At 37.3% G+C, this 20,084-nt stretch overlaps 1 protein-coding gene across 4 annotated transcripts in view; it reads right to left on the bottom strand.

Annotated features, from left to right (window-relative positions):
- The window catches only part of LOC120779474, a 34,673-nt gene that overhangs the window by 7,879 nt on the left and 6,710 nt on the right, over nt 1-20,084 (bottom strand). The window contains exon 3 of one of the 4 annotated variants that reach the window (XM_040111748.1): nt 8,597-8,648. The exons of 2 other annotated variants lie outside the window; for them this stretch is intronic. In XM_040111748.1, coding sequence (XP_039967682.1) covers nt 8,597-8,645 — 49 coding nt within the window. In that variant the 5' untranslated portion in view covers nt 8,646-8,648. Of the gene's footprint in view, nt 1-8,596; nt 8,649-16,699; nt 16,739-20,084 lie in introns of those variants that run through there. One more of the 4 variants, XR_005705665.1, reaches the window with a different exon arrangement.

Raw genomic sequence — 20,084 nt, 5'->3', positions numbered from 1 at the left:
GTATAAAAGAATTCACCAACCACCTCAGATACTACAGTGCACTTGGTATAGTACGCACAAAAATAACAGGAGCAGCAGCAGATATTCTTACAAACCACAACACGAAGATGAATTTTTATTCCATAATAAATAGATTGGATTACACGTTTGCGGACCAAAGGCCACTATACGTCCTTTTAGAGGAAATGAAAAAGATCGTACAAAGAAGGAAACCCTTAGCCGAATTCCACAATGAAGTGAGCAAAGCGCTTAACTTGGCATTATCAAAAACTGAGATGTCCGAAAACCAAAACAGTGGTTCTATGAAAGACTATGCAAACCAGGAAGCAGTAAGGACCTTCATCGTATGGTTAAATAGCAAATATACAAGTGGGACATTGTATAGTCCTAACCCTAAATATTTTTAAACAGCTTACGCAGGAGCTAGTACCATTTACTACGACAATGTGAATCGCCAATTCGAGGTACATTCTAATCTGCCAAGGGGGAACGACCAACAACGATTCCATCAACCTGATGATAAAAGGAAATATAATCCTCGCTTCAACGAAGGCCAAGTTTATTCACATAGAGAGGACGGACAACATCATCAATACAGACCAAACGTCAGAATACAGAGGAATTATCAACCGCAACAACAACTTGCACCAGAACCAATGGAAGTGGACAGTTCGCAGCAGTACCAGAGGCCAACATATTACTTCAATCAACCAAGGAATCCGCCTCACCAACAAAATCCATTCAAAAGAGACAGGAACGTCTCGTCACAAAACTTCCATCAACAAAAAGTGCAACGCATCAATCAAACCGAACAAGCGACTACGATGGACATTTTGAGACACGGAGTACTTTTTTAAGGCGAGTAAACGGGTTGCCTTGTATCAAAACAAAATGTGGATTAACCGGCACACCCGTTACAATTTTAGTGGACACAGGATCAACTAATAATTATATTAGCAACAAATGTAAAATCGGTAAGTCAATACAAATTATTCCTTTTAAAACAAAAACTTTACATGGCTTTTCAGTCATTAATTCAAAAAAAGTGATTGGGACATATGGATATGATTTAGTATATTATGAAATAGATAAGCTAAATGAATTCGATATGATATTAGGAGAACAGGGACTTAGAACTCTTAAAGCAGAAGTGAATTTATTTGATTATAGTTTAAAGTACCTGAAGGAAGTGACCCAGAACGTAGAGCAGAAAATTAATTCTACTATCAATAACTCTCAATACGAAGAAGACATTAGAAAACTAATGCTAAAAAACGTTCAAATAAGTGAAACTCTTCCTCTCACTACAACTATTCAGGCGACAATTAGGACCCAGACAGAGGATCCAATATGGACAAAACAATATCAATATCCAATTGCGGATAACGACTTTGTGGATAAAGAAATTCGCGAGTTATTAAAAAATGGAATTATTAAACCAAGTAAAAGCCCATATAATTCACCCATATGGACTGTTCCAAAAAAAGGCACTGACGAACAAGGTAAGCCAAAAAGGAGAATGGTAGTTGTTTTCAAAAAAATTAATGCTTAGACAATCACAGATAGATATCCAATACCTGATGTAAATATGACTATCCAAAATTTAGGAAATGCAAAAGTATTTTCAACTATAGATTTAGAATCAGGATTCTATCAAATTTTAATAAAGGAATCCGATAAAGAAAAGACCGCTTTTGCAGTCAATGGAGCAAAGTATGAATTTGTTAGGATGCCGTTTGGGTTGAAAAACGCACCTTCAATCTTTCAACGATGCGTAGACGATATCTTACGAGAATATATTGGTAAAATTGCATATGTATATATAGACGATGTATTAATATTCTCTTCCTCACCCGAAGAACATATTGAACACGTTTCAACTATAATAAATGCACTACATAAAGCCAATATGAAAATTTCAGACGAAAAGTCACATTTTTTTCAAGACTCAGTGGAGTATCTTGGCCACATCATTAAGCATAATAGGATTACTATGGATCCAAACAAGATTGAAACAATAAAAAATTTCCCAGTTCCAAAAACGCTTAAAGAACTAAGGTCATTTTTAGGATTAGCTAGTTATTATAGAAAATTTATTAGGGATTTTGCATCTACCACTAAACCCTTAACTATTCATTTAAGAGGAGATCAAGGAATGATAAGAAAAAATCAGAGCTCCAAAGTAGACATAAAATTAGACGAGGCAGCACTGGATGCACTACAAAAAATAAAAATAGCACTTCAAGAACAAACAGAATTCTTTCAACCAGATTTCTCAAAACCATTTGATTTAACTACTGATGCAAGTAATTTTGCTATTGTGGCAGTCCTATCTCAAAATAAACAACCAATTGCCTTCATTTCAGGAACATTATATGATACTGAACAGAAATATAGCACAAATGAAAAAGAACTATTAGCCATAGTTTGGTCACTTCAAAAGTTACGAAGCTATCTATATGGGGTAGCAAATTTAACTATTTACACAGACCATCAGTCCCTCATTAATTCAACATCAGACAAGTATCCGAATACGAAATTAAAAAGGTGGAAAAATTTAATTGAAGAATATGGAGCAAAACTTGTTTATAAACCAGGACACCATAATGTTGTAGCAGACGCTTTATCAAGACTACAAATAAATGCGACTACTAATTGTTCTCAACATTCGGCAGAAAGTTCACCTGGAGAACATTTCAAAAGGGTTAAACAACCATTGAATTCATTTAGAAATCAAATTGTACCTTATTAATTTATGATCCAGCCAACGTAGGCGTATCAACGAAAACAATTTTTCCAAATAGAGTACGTCATACAATCCACTACAAAGACAAGAATTACTTAGAAAAATTAAAAGGAGTTGCAAGACCAACTGTCACGAACGCTTTAAAAATAGGCGAGGAAATATTATTTCATGTCAAAGATGACCTTATTGCTAATTTTCCAACTTGCACATTTGTAATATCACCAAATCTATTGATAGATGTTATAACCATAGACGAACAGAAGGAACTAGTAGTAAAGACGCACTGACGTGCTCACCGTAATTATAAAATTCATCACAGGAACACCAGACCATGACGATTTAATAGAAATAAAAACAGGCTTAAATTACTTAATTGAAAACAATAACAAACAAAGAAAGATTAACTCTCAGTTTGAAAAGTTATTAGAAAAATTAGATCCGAAATCTGTCGTAGAAGAATTTGTAATCAGAGAAGTTTACAAAGAGTTAGAGACAATTACAAATACAATTAATTTTGCTAGAAATGGAAATTTTTACTCTGGAACTTTAAACTTGAACAATATTCACGAATTGATTTCAAATGAAATTTTTGATGTACAGGAATGCGATAATCACAATATATAAATACCCTACCATTAATAAAAAATGTAGATTTCACAATTTAATTCCCTTAGCCTACAAACATGGAAAATTAAAAATTGAAAGAAAAATAGCAACAAAATGTGAAAATAAATTTATAAGAGTACCTAAGTGTAAAAATAATGATGGAATAAATATTTGTATTTGTATCCCTTTACTAACTTATGGGGCGGTGGTGTGGGCACCGAAAGCAGAGCAAACAACGGTAGCACTCAAACTATCGAAACTGCAAAGGCTCGCGTGCGTCTGTATGACAGGAGCTATGCGCACCTGCCCGACAGCTGCACTTGAGGCCCTGCTGGATCTCACCCCGCTACACCTACTAATTGGTCAAGTCGCCAAGTACACTCTGCTTGAAATGACAGCAGAGGGGACTGGCAAAGGTAAAATAATCTCGTCCCAACGCATGGAAGAGCTAAGTGGCCTCATACCACTGGCTCCTCTTCCAAGGGACGGCATTAACAAAAAGCTGAACTTCACTAAGAAGTTTAAGATCACCCTCGGCAGCAAGGCCGAATGGAGCGACTCCGCATTCGAGCTGCTACTCAAGGATAGCTCGATCAGGTGGTACACCGACGGCTCGAAAACGTCGGAGGGAAGCAAAAACTCTCCATATCTATGGGTAAGTTTCCGAGCATATTCCAAGCGGAGGTATTTGCTATAAGTCGGTGCGTAGAGTTAAACCTCCAACGCGGCTATCGCAACGAACGTATAGCTATACTCAGCGATAGCCAAGCGGCAGTCAAAGCGATCTCGTCATACGAGTTAAAATCGCTATTGGTGCAGGAGTGTATAGACCGGCTCAACAGTCTTGCAGAATGCAACCAGGTGCACCTTATTTGGGTGCCAGGCCACAGAGGCATCGCCGGTAATGAACTGGCCGATGAGCTTGCCCACTCTGCAGCATCCACCAGCATGGTCGGACCGGAACCTTTCATAGCGGTGGGTCCCCACACCATAAAGGAACAGGTCCGCAAAGATGTAGCAGTGGGTAGGGAGATACATTGGCAACACCTTCCAGGCTTGCGGCACGCAAAGTTGCTGATGAAGGGTTATAACCTCAAAAGGTTTAAATGCATAATCAATCTCCCAAGAAAGAAAGCCAGGCTACTGATCGCCTTCTACACCGGCCATTGCAAATTGAGGAAGCACTTATTCAACATGGGCCTAGCTTGTGCAAATTGCCGGTTCTGCGATCTGGAACCCGAAACTCCTGAACACCTACTAACGGATTGCACGGCAATCTGTAGGCGCAGGACCAAGGGCCTTGGATCCATGTTTCTAAATAGGGATCATATCGCCTCAATAGCACCTAGCAGTATATTGGAGTTCATCAATTTGCTGGGGCTAGCTGAGACGCTGTGAGTCAGGAGAGCGCACAATAGACCCTACGTCGCGGTGCAATCCTCATTAATTTATCTAATCTAATCTATCTAATCCCTTTACTAAATAAGGACAAAACATATTGTAATATTTTTCAAGAAAACAATGTGCCATTAGTAATGTTAGATCACGGAAATATTATAATTGACGAAAACCATATACGGAACTGCCAAAATATTACAGGCACAAAATTAATTTAGTTTAATAATAGCACTACTTTAGATAATAAGACATATTTTAACCATGACCAAGAAATAAAAAATATAATAAATGGTCATCAAAATGAACAAATGAAAATTATGAAATATTTAGAATACAAATCGAATTATAAATTTTCTAATATACAAGAAATGAACAAATACCCAATTCCTGTTGAGGAACGCCCTTTCCAATTTTTAAGCTAAGCTATTCTTTTAGTAATAATATTAGGATTATTTATATACGTCTCAGTAAAGGCATGTAAATGTTACGAGATTAAACAAAAAGCCAAAAAAACGTCGAGCTTTCGAGCAGGTATATGAAATGGAAGTACACCGACTCCAAACACAGCGCCTTTGAAATGAGGGCTATTCATTTTAACAGAGGGGAGAGTTAAGGTAGATAACATTCCTTATCAGCTGTAAACATAAAAACATGTATCATGACATATACACATAATAATGTATTGTAATTATCAGTAACAGATAAGAACTTATCCAAAAATATTTATCAGCTTAAAATAAGAACACAACAGAACAACATGAATGTTCTGTCGATACTACGAGTACAAATAGTTGTAAGCAAACCTAATGTTTTTTAGTCTTAGTATTACCACGAACCAAGAAGGTATATTGAACTTAATAAAGAATAATAATAAACCCAAAACTATTATTATTTAACTCGCTAAAGATAGAATTCAGACAACTCCCCCCTAGACGAAACGCTCGGAGGGCAAGCTGGGATACCTTCCGGGAGTTGATAAGTGAGGAATTGAACAGGTAGTGGCAGACTGACAATAACGTTACAGGCCAGGAGATTCTGTGACAATGTCACCTCCACACCAGAAGCAGCTCGGCTGCATAAAGCACTGGCCAGAGGCAAGACTGACACAAGTCTAGCAATCAAAAGGAGCGACGGGACATTTACGACCAGCGCAGTAGATAGAGCTACGGAGCTCCTGCGGGCGCACTTCCCGGAAACAATTCAGAAAGACCAGTGTCTACCCGTGATCGAACACAGGCCATCCCGCTTGGATTGGATGATCGCTAAGCAATTATGTACTGCGGACAAGATCAAGTGGGCAATGACTTCGTTTGAGAAATTGAAGTCTCCGGGAGTGGATGGCATCTTTCCAGAGCAGGCTCTGCTGCCCTAAATAATAATGCTCTGCGCCTTCTTAGATATCGAAGGTGCCTTTGACAACACGTATCACAGGAGTGTAGCCAGGGCACTGGAGAAAAGGAATGTAGCAGCACCGGTGCGTAGGTGGATAGAGGCCGTACTGCGTACCAGAACTGCTGAAACCGCAGTAGGAGATACAAGAATTCGTCTTGGCACAACAAGAGACTGCTCACAGGGGGGTGTGTTATCACCCCTGCTATGGAGTCTCGCTGTGGACGACCTGTTAGCACTGCTAACGGACAATGGGATCCGCTGCCAGAGGTATGCGAATGACATTTTAATAATAGCCAGAGGCAAATTTGAGGACACTCTCTGCGACCTATTGCAAAGAGGTTTAAACCTGACAAAGGGGTGGTGCAGTGGGGTTGAATTGAGCATCGATCCCTCCAAGATGACCGTAGTCCCATTCACGAGACGAAGGAACCTGACACTTGGGTGTAGAGAGATAGAGATGACCAACAAGGTCAAGATTCTACTTTGCGGTGGAAGCAGAAAGTTGACCTGACCTTGGTCAAAGCGACTAAGGCATTAATGGTGTGCAATCGGCTGGCAGGAAAAACCTGGGGCTGTAAGCCAAGGATCGTTGGGTGGTTGGACACCACGATTATGCGACCGTTAGTCACGTACGGGGCGGTGGCCTGGATCTCAAAAGCGTTGCAGACTTAGGTAGAATTCCAACTATCGGAACTGCAACGACTGGCGTGTGTCTGCATGTCGGGCGCAATGCGCACCTGTCCGACGGCAGCACTGGAGGTCCTGCTTGAACTCATACCGCTTCATTTAATGATCGGTCAAGTAGCCAAGCACACACTTCTGCAAATAACGGCAGAGGGGTGTGGCAAAGGTAAGGTAATTTCGTCTCAGAGGATGGAAGATATAAGTGGCAATATACCATTAGCCCTCCTCCCGAGGGACTCCATTACCAAAAAAGTTAACTTCACGAAAAAGTTTTACCCTTGGCAGTAAGGACGAGTGGAACGACTCCACTCTCAAACTAATGCTGAAGTATAGCACGTTGAGGTGCTACGCTGACGGCTCGAAAACGTCGGAAGGAATCGGGTCCACACACCAAACTTTCCATATCTATGGGAAGGTTTCCGAGCATTTTCCAGGCAGAAGTCTTTGCCAGTAGTCGGTGTATACAGATAAACCTCCATCGCCACTATCGCAATGAACGGATAGCCATACTTAGCGATAGTCAAGCGGCGCTAAAAGCGATCTCCTCCTACAGATCAAATCGCTACTAGTGCAGGAGTGTAGAGAACGGCTGAACAACCTGGCGGAAGGTAACCAGATGCACCTAATCTGGGTGCCTGGTCACAGAGGTATTGCCGGTAACGAACTGGCTGACGAGCTCACTCACTCCGCAGCCTCCACCAACATGGTACGAACCCTTCACTGGGGTGGGTCCCCATACCTTAAAGGAGTTGAAATCGTAGCAATAGCGTAGGTATAAAAGATGTATCGTTGAACAAATCAATGGAATCTTAAAAAGACGGTAGAGAATTTTAGGATATGGCAAGAGAGGAATGTATCACCCCACAAAAGTGGAAGATTTATTAAAGTTTATGACACAAGAAATGGACACCGGGGTAGAGAACCGCCCCACCGCAATCGGCCAAACGACTTTCTTTAATAAATTTAGTTCAAAAATGTATATATCCTTAACCTTGTAAATAATACTATTTTTAATGTCAACAACGAATGACGATTCGAACGAACGGATACGTTTATATACTCGTTCACGAATGTGTTCATGCCAGATTACGATAGAAGCGTTACGATCACGTATGTCATAACACGAAATACTGGCTTTTTACGTGACTAGTGATACGTTCACGGATGTAATGATTTGACCGCAGGCTACTGGTCGCATTTTACACCAGCCACTGCAAGCTGAATAGGCATTTATATAACATGGGCTTATCCTCTTGCGCTAACTGCCGGTTCTGCGACAGAGAGCCTGAAACACCAGAACACCTGCTAAATGACTGCACAGCAGTCTGTAGATGCAGGACTAAGGCTCTTGGATCCATGTTTCCGGATAGGGATCGCATCGCCTCAGTAGCACCCTGCAGAATATTGGACTTTATCAATATGCTGGGGCTAACTGCGCCCTTGTGAGTTAGGAGAGGGCACAATAGACCTAAGGTCGCGGTGCATTCCTCATTTATTAGTATATCTATCTTATCTAAGAGTATAAGAGCCACGGACTTAGAGGCGTATTTCCGTTTTCTTTAGCGCGCGACGTGATGATATGGACGGACAATAATGAATATATTGAAGCTCAAAATTAAATTGTCATTGTGTATTTCTATGGATTTATTGTGAATTTATTATCGGTAGTAAAGTGTTGGTGGATATATAAAACAATAAGTGTGAAATTCACAGTAAATCAAAAAATTGTTTACTAAATATTGGTAATTTGTATACAAATGTCTCACATACCATAATAACTTACTCGGATATAACTGTTGTTTCGCTTTCCTTCAGACATTTCCTTTAACAGAAAAGTTCGTTAAATGGGTTTTTGTGATTTCATTCTCATTGTACGGATAGAGGAGGTCCTCCAGATCAATATATATATATATAGTTGTAGCTAATTTATGGTTTTCAAAGTTAAAAAATTTAAATATTTAAAATGCGTGTTTCTCTGATTTATAATGAATTTTACACTTATCTTTTTAACTTTTATATTCCCTAACCATTCAACAATTCGTTTCTAACCATTTATTTTATATTAAATAGTGCAAAAATAACTTCTATTCTATTTTTAACTTCGGATGAAATCTATTTATTCATTTATTTACTTATTTATTATTACTCACGCCAATCGGCTATATACAAAGAAGTATAACAAAAAAGAAGGAAGAAGGCAAATACGTATTTAGACGAGACTTAATTGTGAACATTGCACAAATCAATATCTTGGTGTATCATTACTAGATCGATACTACTAAACTTTAAGCTCATGTAACCTAACTCTCGCGAGTACAACCACGCATACTAACGTATTAACCCTAGGAGAGTGCATTTTGACTAGGTTTGATCACAAATCACACATTAATGATTCATTATTAACCCCTTAACCCTTGAGACGCAGCTCGCATACGTACAACCAAACATATTAATATCTTGATAATATCTATTGACTAAGTTTACTACCCTGCTCCTCGGTCCACCCCGCACGTAGTTCTTCGAAGACTGTTTTAACAGTCTGTGCGACCTCAACCCAGGCATACGGCCTACAAGGACGAATTGTTCCAAAATTTCCGGAGAGTCGATTAATCCATTTAGTGATTTAAAACAAACAAGAGATAGATACTTGTCTCCGACTCATCAGGTCACAAATCCCAAATTGACCACGAACCTCATCCGAGCCTCTGACCCATCCTTTACGCCCCAGGAAGTACGCGACATAATTACAGAGTTTCTGTCTCTCTCCACTTTGTCAATGAGACAGTCGGTATGAGGAGACCAAACCAATGAACAATACTCCAACATCGGACGCACCAAGGTCGAGTACAGCCTTACGAACGTATCAGCATTCCTGAAGTCATCCCCACATCTGAGTATGAGCCCAAGTGTCCTGTATGCCAGTGATGTAAGATGCAAGATCTTTTACTACTGTGAATTCTTCTAGCTGATGATCAGTGATACGGTAAACAGCTGGACGACGACTCAAGGACCGTGAAGAGAACACCACCACGCACTTTTTTAAATTTAAACTCAATTTATTTTCGTCGCACCACTCCTCAAGTCTATCAACGTCTTGCTGTAATGTACTAATATCATCTTCAGTGCTTATCTTCTTGAAAATCTTGAGATCCGTTCTCTATTAAGAGCTCATGATCCACCATATCGGAGGCTTTGCTGAAGTCCGTGTAGATAGTGTGAACTGTTTCACCCTTGTCCAACGCTCTCAGTACGTAATCGACATACAGGTAAAGGTTTGTAGCTGTAGACCTGCCGCCAAAGAACCCATGTTGCTTGGTCGAGATCGTATTCTTGAAGGCGAAATTCACCTGCTGCAAAACAAGTTTCTCAAACAACTTTGCCATTGCCGGCTGTATGCATATTGGCCTGTAGTTGGACACCTCAGATCTCGACCCTGCCTTGTAAATTAGACAAATATACGAGCGTTTCCATGCCGACGGAAAAATACCCATCTCCAGTGATTTACTAAAGATGTGGGTTATTGGTTCGGCAAGTTCGACTGCACAGCTCCTCAGTAAAATGTTCGGTATTCTATCTGGTCCGGCTCCCTTCTTTCCATCTAGTTTGCACATTTGCTCGTACACTTCAGGGAAGCGGATGGTGAGTTCCGATAATTTCACATCGTAGCTAGTCGATGTTTCCCCAGCTTGAGCTGTGGGCATTGGTTCCCCATTATCATTAACTTTCTCCGCATAGATGCTACCAAAGAACGACGCAAACAGATTGCTCACTTCCCCACCCGTCGTAGCTACGCTATCTTTCCACGACACGGAGGATTGAATATCCATATTGTTCCGTCTCCTGCTTTTGACGAATTTCCAAAACTGACTCGAATCCACCCGTTCAAGCTCCTCCATCCTGGACGTGTATGCGCTGTAACACCCTTTGCCGATTCTTTTGCATTCCGACCGCAACCGACGAAAAACATTGTAGGCGTAACTGGTTTTTAATCTCTTGTATGTTGCATGCGCATCCTTTTTCCCTATCAGCTCCCTAGAAAACCAGCATGGATAATTGCTTTTCCTGTTAGTATGGACAGGAACAAATTGCACAATTCCATCGTTAATTCTCTCGTATAGCCAGTTTACCTTGTCATCCAGTGATACTAACTTATACAGTTCAATCCAGTTACTCCTCAAAAAGAAGTAATTCAATCCCACGTAGTCCGCCTTCTTGAATGCATAAGTCGGTGCCACGTTCATTTTTAGGTTGGACCTAACCTCAGCACGTATACTTATAGCCGGGTGGTGCTTATCTTCATCAATAAAAGCCTCTATACTGTCTACACATACTTCAACGCTGCTAAAGCATAAGTCAAGCGTACGATCATTTACATTACGAATTAGATTACTGGGGAGATTATAGTCGCCAACGATAATCAATGCACAGTTGGGATATTTTTCCTTCAAGTACGAAATTGTTGACATATGACTCGCATACTTATCCAACGACGACAGTAGCAGAAGATACACACATCCAACTAATAGATCGCCCTCAGTACATTTTATTTTAATAAAAACTTGCTCGACATTACTACGCTTCACCGCAATGAAAACACCTCCACCTCTCGTACAATTGCTTGTTTGGTTGTCTCTATCTTTCCTAAGTATTAAATACGTATCGTCTACCACTTCACCATCTGATATTGATTCATGAAGCCATGACTCGCTCACACAAAACAAGTCACATTGATGCCCTGCTGATGAGATTAAGAGCTCTTTTAATTTTGTTCTTACGAATCTTTAGGCTTTTCTTTTGGCGCACGAAAAGTCTGCTTATCGACTATCCTCGGCACCCCATTAATGTATCTAATTGTCCTGCAGTAATCTCCGCTCTTAGTTAGATTATCGAGCTCCGTACATAGATTTCTGAGATGCTCTTGCTGAGCTCGAGTTAGGTTCGCCTTAAATGAGATGCCAAACTCACAAGCTGTCTTGACACGCAATAGACTCCTAGCATCTGCTACGGAGTCTGTAGTTAGTAATAGCGGACGAATCTTACCTACCACAGGACGACCGAGTCTACAGAGACCGAGTTTCGGATAATAATGCGTCAACCTTCGATGTTAATTTATTCTCGACAGCGCCGACCCTCTTTTCTAATTGCTTATATTGCTGCGAGATTGCTCTGTTGTTCTCTGCTAACTTGTTCAAGTCCAGCCGAATTCCTGCAACGCTGGTCTGAATATTTTCAATTGTTTTCTTGAACGGTGCTAAATATTTCTCAAACATTTTCTCCAACTCCGATTTGGTTGTTGATAACGGCAAATCATTGTCGTCCTCATCATTGTCATTGACGGCCTCAATAGTACTAACCTCTGAGTGACAACCAGAGCATCGCCAGTCAATACGACCAGTTTTCCGAAACGCAGCAGCAATTTTCTTGAAACCACGTCCCTCAAGTCGCTGCACTTCTTGTGGAACCAATTCTTACAACTATTGCAGTTAATACTTCCTGAGTTTCCCCTTATAATCTTGGAGCAAGTTATACACACGTGTTCACTCGACGCCATTTTGTATTAAGACACATTCATATAATAAGAAAATGGTTGCTTTAAAAAAATAAATAACCCTGGTCGAGCCAAAACCCAGTATTATTTTATTACGTGGCACGATTCCGATTACTTTGGCGGAGGGGTGAAAAAACCGAATTTCCGTATAAATGGGGTATATACGGATAGGGGAGCTTCTCCAGAGGAGGACTATCCAAAAAAATGTAAAAATTACTAATATTTTTTAAAATATTCACGATTAAAGGTTCAAAAATTTGCACTAAGAAAACATGTTATTTCTCTATGTTTCACAAAATTTTTTCACATTTTTTACTTTGTATATTTAAATACACTCTCTAAGCTTTGAAATAAGCTTACATTTCACTTTTAGTTTGCTATATTTTACCTAAATTTATTCATTTCAAAATCACTTAGCACACTCATCGTAAAAGGTTAAATTTTTCACAATTATGAGGAAAACGAGCCTTGCCACATTTTAAACAGTAAATATGTAGGACTTTTAACAATTTTTCTTTGTTTGTTTTATCGCGTGATTCTTTTTTCTATATTAACTATAAAAAAATACTTTCTACATATGTATATGTGTAATACGTAATTTATGTGACTGAAGTACTTTCGCGAAGTACTCTTTCTGCGTTGGCGGCCTTCGGCCAAACTTTAAAAAAAAACCCTGGTCGAGCGAATACCCGGGGTGACTGAAGTACTTTCGCGTAGTACTCCTTTCTGCGTTGGCGGCCTTCGGCCGCGCTTTAAAAAAATAACCCTGGCCGAGCGAATACCCGGGGTGACGAAGTACTATCGCGTAGTACTCCTTTCTGCGTTGGTGGCCTTCGGCCGCGCTCTAAAAAAATAACTCTGGCCGAGCGAATACCCGGGGTGACTGAAGTATTATCGCGTAGTACTCCTTTCTGCGTTGGCGGCCCTCGGCCGCGCTCTAAAAAAATAACCCTGGCCGAGCGAATACCCGGGGTGACTGAAGTACTTTCGCGTAGTACTCCTTTCTGCGTTGGCGTCCTTCGGCCGCGCTCTAAAAAAAATAACTCTGGGCGAGCGAATACCCGGGGTGACTAAAGTACTTTCGCGTAGTACTCCTTTCTGTGTTAAAAATAAAAAAATATATTGACTTTTTGCTATAAAGTGGTGAAAGTGGTTATATTCTTTGGTTATTATGCACTCATATATAAACAAAATTTAAGTTTTCGTTATAAAATTGATAAATTTTGATTATTATTTCTGTCAGCGATTTCAATTTATTTTTTGTGATACATTGGTTTGTATTTTAGGTGAAGATATACAGTGGCGCACATAAGTATTGGCACAGCAACCATTTTGTGTTTTTCGGCTATTTTTATTTATTTATTTATTTAAGTATACAGACGCCAAACGGCATTATACAACTAAAAGATTATAAATTATATAATATTTGTTATGTAATTAAGAGGGAGGGATTAATAGTATTTAATACTAGTATAAATAAAACTATGAATTGAACAAAAATTGTAAGTATAGCAAATTAGGAAGGAGAAAGTGAAAAAGGTGAGACTAGGGATATTACAGTAAACGTGATTTGATATCCGGGATAAAGGCACTGAGTGATCCGCTATAGAAGTCCACATCACTATGTAATGAGTTGACTACATTCGCGTAGTACTCCTTTCTCTAAACAACACAGAAAGGAGTACTACGCGATATTATTTCAGTCACCCCGGGTATTCGCTCGGCCAGGGTTATTTTTTTAGAGCGCGGCCGAAAGTGTAAATATATTTTCCCTTGTTAAATCCATTCATTAAAAAATACTCAATCTGGCCACTCCTTTTCCGAGAATACAACACTTTTCTTTTCATTTATTAAGAGTTATTCAAATAGTCAACAGTTTTTGCTTTGTGAAATTCGTTTGTGTTCAATAACGTGAAAAGCTAAATTTTCTTATAAAAATGTCTTCAAAACAAAAAGAAACCACTATATCTCAGCGAAAAATTATTTTACATATGCACAACCAAGGCAAATCGTATGCTGAAATAGGTGAAATGATGGACAGAAGCCGGTTCACAATTCGCAATATCATAAGGCGGTTTAAAGGAGCATCAAGTTTAAAAAGTGCTGAGCGTACCGGTCGTCCTCAGTTTTTAAGCGATCGCGAAAAGCAGCACATTGGGGGAAACTTCAGTATACCATCCCACGATTTCAGGGTTAAAAGTGGTATGGTTGGATAGTGCTGATGCTCCAGATTGAGAATATATATAATTATTGCCGCCGCAAACTTATAGTTTTCGAGATATTTGCATTTAAAATTGAAAATTTTGCAAATTTAATTTTGCAATTTCTCGACTTATGGTTAGTTTTTCTTCCGTATTATGCACTTTTTATACACTTACAATTCCCTACAATATTTCTACATATTTATTTTTTATTAATAATTTAGATATTTGCTTAAAATAAGCATTTTATATTTTACATAAATATTACTACACGCACAATAACAATAAGTGTTCCGTGTTGTCAAATAATAAGTGTTACCATATCACAAATGATTGAAAACAATAAAAATAAATAAAAAAAAAACTCAAATGCATGAAAAAATTATCCTGGGCGACCAACACCTGGGTGTGTCAGGTTTTTACGATTGAAACTCCTGTTTGCGTTGGCGGCCTTCGGCCGCGCTTCAAAAAAATAAGGTTTTTTTTTCGAGTAAAACTCCTTTTTTGATTATTACTCATTTCTTATTTTATTATTTATTATTATTTTCTTGCTATAAAAAGGATAATGATTTATGTATTTGGCGTATAAACCTATTTTTTATTCGTTTGATAAATGTGTAGATATGGCAATACTTATTCTTTGACAACACGGAACACTTATTGTTATTGTGCGTGTAATAATATTTATGTAAAATATAAATGCTTATTTTAAGCAAACATCTAAAATATTAATAAAAAATAAATATGTAGAAATATTGTAGTGAATTGTAAGTGTATAAAAAGTCCAAATAGATCCGAAAATATCATCTACGCAGATTGCTTCTGAGGTTAAAAATGAATTTGGAAAAAATATTCATGCGATGACCGTTAGAAGGGTACTACATTCGGCTGGCTATAATTCGGGTGTTGCCCGAAAGAAGCCGTTGATATCTTCACGTAACCAGAAGAAGCGCCTAGACTACGCAAAAGAGTATAACAAAAAACCAAACACATTCTGGGACCAAGTACTCTTCTTAGACGAGAGTAAGTACAATATCTTTCGGAGCGATGGTCGTACTTCGGTGTGGAGAAAGCCAAACACTGAATTTGAAAAACAAAATCTTGCTCCAACAGTGAAATACGGTGGTGGTGGTATGATGGAGTGTGGATGCATGGCTGCTGCTGCTGCAGTTGTGGGTGAGCTGGTATTCATAAAAGACATTATGGACAAAACAGTTTATTTAAATATTTTGAAGCAAAATTTGAAAAAAAAGTGCTCAAAAACTAAATTTACCAAGCCCATTCACATTTCCGCAAGACAATGACCAAAAGCATTCGGCTCATATTGTAAGAATGAAGAATAATTTATAACACCGAACACCTCTTGCCCCATCCACCACAATCTCCAGACCTCAACCCAATTGAGCATTTGTGGGAGGAGTTGGAAAGGCGGTTGAGAAAGCGGACAGTTTGCAACAAACTGGGGTAGAAGCAGGCTTTGTTAGAGGAATGGCACAAAATAACCCAGCTAACAACCCACAAACTAGTATATTCCATGACAAGGCGTCTGGCAGCTGTAATCAAGCAAAATGGACTACCCACCAAATATTAATTAAATTGCATAATGTTTTTTTTTTTATAATTTACTGAGTGTGCCAATACTTTTGTGTCGTAAAAATTGCTTATTTTTTATGAATGTGAATTAAAAAGTATAATTAAAAATGAATTATTATAAAAAAATTAGTGTATGTGGTAGTTAATGAATGGATTTAACAAAGAAAAATATATTTACACTGCTTTTAAAATAGCCGAAAAACACAAAATGGTTGCTGTGCCAATACTTATGTGCGGCACTGTATATGTTATTATATTTAATATATGAGTTTTGGATATGAAGTGGTTATATTTTACGGTTATCATGCACTCATACATATTGAAACAAAATTTGAGTTTTCGTACTGTACTGTAACCTTACACTTTATTACGTAACATTATTATATAATATTACTAATACATGTATATAATATTACTTATTTGCTTAATAAATTTAAAAAAGAAAATATCCATATGCATGAATAGAGGAATTTTTGCGAAAAAGAGGAATTTCAGCGAATTGCCTTGTCATCACATGGCAGCGCTCCATTTCTTCGTGATTTTTGGTAAACAAATGAAGTTCAAACGAGTCTAAAATGTAATTTTTAAAATAACGATTTTTTAAATAAAAATAAATATATAATGTAATTTAATTAATTTGAAGAGAAAAATGTAAATAATGTGGGTTTAACGTGGTGAAATAGCTTCTTGAAATGTTCGAATTTTGCGAATTTTCGAAATTTAAGGTCGAATATCTCGTAAACTAAGTGTTTGCGGTACCTATAACACTATATATTTTTTAATCAGGAGGACTTCCTCTTTCCAACGGTACCTTTAAATCGCGGCGCCAAAGAAATCGGAATTGTGCCGACAGTTTGTGTATTAATAACACGTGCATAAACATGGAAAAATGTATGTTTTTGTTGCAATAAAATTCTCAGATTTTGATGGAAAAAAAAGAAATATGTAGAATTCAAGATATTAATTTAAATAATATTAGCGGACTGGTTAAACTTCTTGCTTCGTTTGAGGCTTGTTCGAAAAAGCTGGAGGGTAACAATTATCCAACATTGCATTTGACTATTCCACACATTAATAACCTAAAAAAAAGATCCACTCCACAAGACAATGACATCGAAATTGTACAAAAATGCAAGTTTCCACTTTTAAAATATTTAGATTCCATAGTTCATGATAATTTAAACAAATTTCATAACATTGCCCTATTTTTATTTCCACCCACAAATAAATTGACAAAATTCGCAGATTTAGAAAAGGAACAAATTATTTGCAAGATATTAGCAACTCCGGCGAGCAGTGCAGCATCTGAAAGGGTTTTTTCTGTAGCAAAAAATTTAATAAGCGATAAGCGCTCAAAACTTGCCACCACTGAAGACTTGGTAAATAAAATTACGTTTCTCCATTCCAATATTAATGAATTAAATATAGCATCATTTGTAGCATAAAATAATTAACATAATTACTTTTAATTAAAATGTTATTAGTTGCTAAGCTCTTTGTTTTATAATAAATACATTTTCACTGAAAAAATAAAAACAATGTTTTTTTCATCTTATTCTTGCATATGACATACCAAAACACTGTACAGTGCGTTAACTGCACACCAATTTTGCTGTACTCATTAACAGATGTACAACTATTGAGTGAGAGAAAACACTGCCAGTCAATACAGTCAATATTTCCCTATTCACTCTCACTCAATTATACTGTGCAGAAAAAGAAGTGTGCCCACTTCTAGAATAAGTAATTCATTTGCCGTTATGGGTGCATTCACGCAGAAGTCTAGTAGGTAGGTTCGAGCTGATGTAGCGCATGTTTTGAGGTCTTGAACTGTTTAAATCTTTTATGTGGAAAATAAAAAAAGGAGAAAGATCCTTTTTTACAAATGTATTTCTGGGAAAAATAAGAAGTCATATTTTTGGACTACTATGTAATAGTTGTGGCATAAATTTTACATACCAATTAAAATAATAAATTTAAAATGAGCAATGATATTTTGACTTATGCTTGTATAAGTTTATTAAATTTAAGACTTCGCTCTTTCCCAACCAATTTTGCATAATTTTTCTGTAAATTAACAATACTAAACTAAAAATTAATTTCTTGGAAAAATTTTATTTTGGAAATGTACTTTATTTTTATAATATAACACAATCTTAATACTCATCTATTAAATTTAATACTACCGAAATGAAAAATGGCTGTCTGCATTATTTGTATATGGGATATGTTGCCTCTTCAAAATTTTCATAGGAATGAAAACTGCGCTGTCAAACTGCAGAGTTTACAGCTTATTGCTTTCAATATATGGCATACTAATTAGTATTCTATATCTTGCTTTCCATAAGGAATAGGGAGTCTCCACAGGCAATAAGCACGGCAATACAGTTAGTACAAGAATGATAGAGAAAGAGATTACGCAATGCGCATGTTTGCTTTCAGTCAGCTGTTCTTGCTGACGTCACGGTTGACTTATTATTCACCCGCGCTATTAAAAGTGAATTCGAATTGTGTTTTCAAGTGTTATATTAATAGTTAAATTCTATATTTTTAAAATGCGTTGTGCAGTGTTTGGTTGTAATAATAACAATGGTAAAAATAGTGCTACGAAGTGGAGATTTTTCCATTTCCCTTAGGATAAGACAGTACTGAAACAGTGGATTCATTTTTGTGCACTTCGCGCCAGAAGCCTTCGAAATAAATTTGCAGTGTGAAATGGGTAATTATAGCATTCTGATAACAATAGTTTTACTTCTATAACCAAACATTCTTGCAGGTTTAAGTTCGCGGAGTCTAACGAAATTGCTATCACGATCACCCTGACAAGGAGTTCAAGTGTAGGCTGCGTTCCTATATACTTGGTCACAACGAAGGACCGATTACAGATGAAGGAAATGTTGAAGTCGACAACACACCAGATTTGGAAGGAAATTACTTATCTCTAACCGGTAATTATCAAAATATTAAACGTACATAGTATTATAAACCTAAAACTACGGAAAACATTATTATATAAAATTGTATTGATGTTAACAAATGCAAATATGTACTTACATACAAACTAAGTTTTTGCATACTAACCACTGTTTTTTATCCTAATTATACTGCTAATAATAACTAACAATTTATTCCAATTATTGATACGCATGTATGTATGTTTATTATATTTTTGCAGGTAATATTTTTCAACGTGTGTCAGTTGATCTGAATTCCACTGACCCAATCGAAAAAAATAATGACTTGGAGATTCTCAACAACGACGGACTTGAGAATTTGGCAGGGTACATCTGCCACAAACACGGTAAAGACAACCCCGAAATTTGTGCCAATTCCGAAAATTGTTCGTCCCATACTTGGGTGGATCACCTTTCTGAAGGAGGACTCTCAAAACCAACAGATATGTTGATGGAGCATATGAGAGCCTTGCAAGCAATATTTGACGACGTCAATGGTAATGATTTGCATATATGTACAAATTACGTCCAGAAACACATAGATTTAAGTGATTTTGTAAATTATAGCTCGAAAATAAAATAATTATTTTTCAGAGCTAGAATGTATTTTAGGATTCGTTCCTTAAATAAAAACATAATTGAACATATGTGTAGTAAAAAAGAAAGTTAAATAAAATCAAAAAATTGATACTTGGTTACAAAATATTCAATCTTTTTATTTACATAAATGTATTTGGTTGAAACAAACACAGCAAGGATTGTCTCTTTTTAAATAATACAATGAAAATTCAATTAAATGAATAGGTAGGTAAATGTTCACTATAAAATATTCACTTATATTGATATCTTTTACTAATATTCACTTATGTATATTGATGTTAAATTTGATGATATTCATGATTTTGTATGCCTGCAATACAAAATTGCTTCTTATTGCAAAGAAAAACAACCAACTGAAAATC

The sequence above is a fragment of the Bactrocera tryoni genome, unplaced genomic scaffold (genome assembly GCF_016617805.1).
Source record: "Bactrocera tryoni isolate S06 unplaced genomic scaffold, CSIRO_BtryS06_freeze2 scaffold_11, whole genome shotgun sequence".
Taxonomy (NCBI): domain Eukaryota; kingdom Metazoa; phylum Arthropoda; class Insecta; order Diptera; family Tephritidae; genus Bactrocera; species Bactrocera tryoni.
Note: the sequence above shows the minus strand (reverse complement) of the source record. Positions and strands in the feature narration are given on the sequence as shown.